At 40.4% G+C, this 1,959-nt stretch overlaps 1 protein-coding gene and 1 long non-coding RNA gene across 2 annotated transcripts in view; one reads left to right on the top strand and one right to left on the bottom strand.

Annotated features, from left to right (window-relative positions):
* LOC109296121 overlaps positions 1-1,959 on the bottom strand; it is a 637,130-nt gene that overhangs the window by 452,362 nt on the left and 182,809 nt on the right. The window lies entirely within an intron of this gene.
* The window catches only part of HCFC2 (host cell factor C2), a 46,377-nt gene that overhangs the window by 24,996 nt on the left and 19,422 nt on the right, over positions 1-1,959 (top strand). The window contains exons 9-10 of the mRNA XM_019515342.1: positions 280-383; positions 484-646. Of these exons, the coding sequence (XP_019370887.1) occupies positions 280-383; positions 484-646 (267 nt within the window). The remainder of the gene's footprint in view (positions 1-279; positions 384-483; positions 647-1,959) is intronic.

Raw genomic sequence — 1,959 nt, 5'->3', positions numbered from 1 at the left:
ATTCTAAAATGAGTTTATCTAGTTGAATGGAATCTGCATGACTGAGGGAGAAGGAAGTGTTTGGTGTGTGGGGGGGTGGATTTCCTTTGGTTTGGTTTTACAGCTTTACTTTGGTGTTCTGATACTATAACAAGAATCTGATTCTTATTTACACAAAGATCTCTTTATATGCTACCCTACCTTGTTGTCTTGTTAATTGGAATAACAGCAATTCCATAGAAAGTATGTTAATATTTGATGCAATTGATGGGTTTGGTTTTGGTTTTGTTTACCTGCTAGGTGCTCCTGTTATACATCAAAGTCAGCAATCTGTGAATATGGTGCTTCCCCCAGAAATCAAGCTGGATCTTCATGGCCATGCAAATAACATGGTTCCTAATAATGTAAGTGTAAAGTTAATAGTGTCAGATTGTGACAAGGTGTCAGTGATGGTCTTGCTCCTCACACTACTTTGCCAACTAACAATTATGTTCTTCTGGCTAGGTACATGTTTCTGTTTCATCTAATTCATTATTAAAACTAGAAGCTAAAGAAAATAAGACAGAACCTGAAAATACGGTTGTGCAAGAAACTACAAAAAACCATACAGATTCTAAAGGATCCAAAGAGTCAAATGCCCCTTCGTTTTTGCCAGCTTGCACTTCAGGTAAAAGGCCTATACAGAGGAGAATCAGGAAGAAAAGAATTTTTTTTAATTGTTTCCATAAACCTAGATGAGTATGGCTGTTGATATTTTTTCAGTTCAATAGTTTATTAGATACCTTAATCCAGGAGTGTCAAACTCATCTAGCCCATAGGGCCCAATGAATGGTGCGTAGTCAGCCCTGTGGGGTGGATTGGGCCCATGAAGGTCACCCCGCCTTCTTGGCACCCCCCCCCGGTGCAAATGTGCATTCCATGTGGCAGCCAGTCCAAAATTCACACTGTACGATACCTGTCCTGGGGCAGTGACAGATGGGGCACCACATGCAGTTGTAGATCCTGATCCTGGACTAGCCAGAGCAGGTACTCCATACAACACTTCCTGCATCAGGTGGGGCAGGTGCTGTGTGGAGTATTGTAGACCAGTGTGGGGTGGCTGGCATGGGTCACAGGCCAGCTGAGGTGGGTGCTATGCAGTGTCTGGGTCAACTCTGGAGCTGGGAATAGTGCCGGGGGCTGGGTGATGGGGTTCTGGTCCACTGGCTGTTATCTTTTAGACATCCCTACCTTAATTTTTTTTTTAAGTTAGGTCTCAAAGTTACTGTGCATGTTTAGCAGAAGGGTGGTGGGGAAAGATGACCCTAACGTTCTCAGTTCATGATCCTGTAGAAAGAATGAAGTTGTTAAGGATGTATTTTTTTTTTTTGACAACCAAATATGCCATATGCAGTTCTTCACCAGAGAGAAGTACATACAGCATCGTTCAAATACAGCTACTCCCTGCTTAACATTGTAATTATGTTCTTGAAAAATGTGACTTGAAGCAAAACAATGTTAAGCAAATCCAGTTACATCACAGTAGTTACCTACTAGCAGGTGGTAGCTAAACAATGTTATAACTGAACATTGTGCAACTTTAAATGAGTTTATTCTCTAATAGATCAGCGATGTAATAACAAAACAATGTTACCAGGACAAAGTTAAGTGAGGAGTACCTGTATAGTAGTGAATATAATCTTGCACATGACTTGTGTAGTCTGCAAACTTAAAGCAGCAGTAATTCTTTTTAGCAGTAACATTGGCTGAATTGGGTAGTCTATTAATTATGATGCTCTTGACCATAATGCCACAAAAACCTTTTAAGGGTGCCATAGTGCGATGCACATTATTAGTATTGTTAGGTGTGCAAATGCCCATATATGATTTGTAAGATAAGATAAACTTGGAATTTTCAAATGGGAACTCATAATGTCAAAACCATTCTGATCTGTTGTGCTCTTTCTGAGGCTTTTTGTTTTGGTTTGGGGTTTGCTTGCG

The sequence above is a fragment of the Gavialis gangeticus genome, unplaced genomic scaffold (genome assembly GCF_001723915.1).
Source record: "Gavialis gangeticus isolate Ggan-Ray unplaced genomic scaffold, GavGan_comp1, whole genome shotgun sequence".
Classification (NCBI taxonomy): Eukaryota; Metazoa; Chordata; order Crocodylia; family Gavialidae; genus Gavialis; species Gavialis gangeticus.
This window is presented reverse-complemented; position numbering and strand designations above follow the sequence as displayed.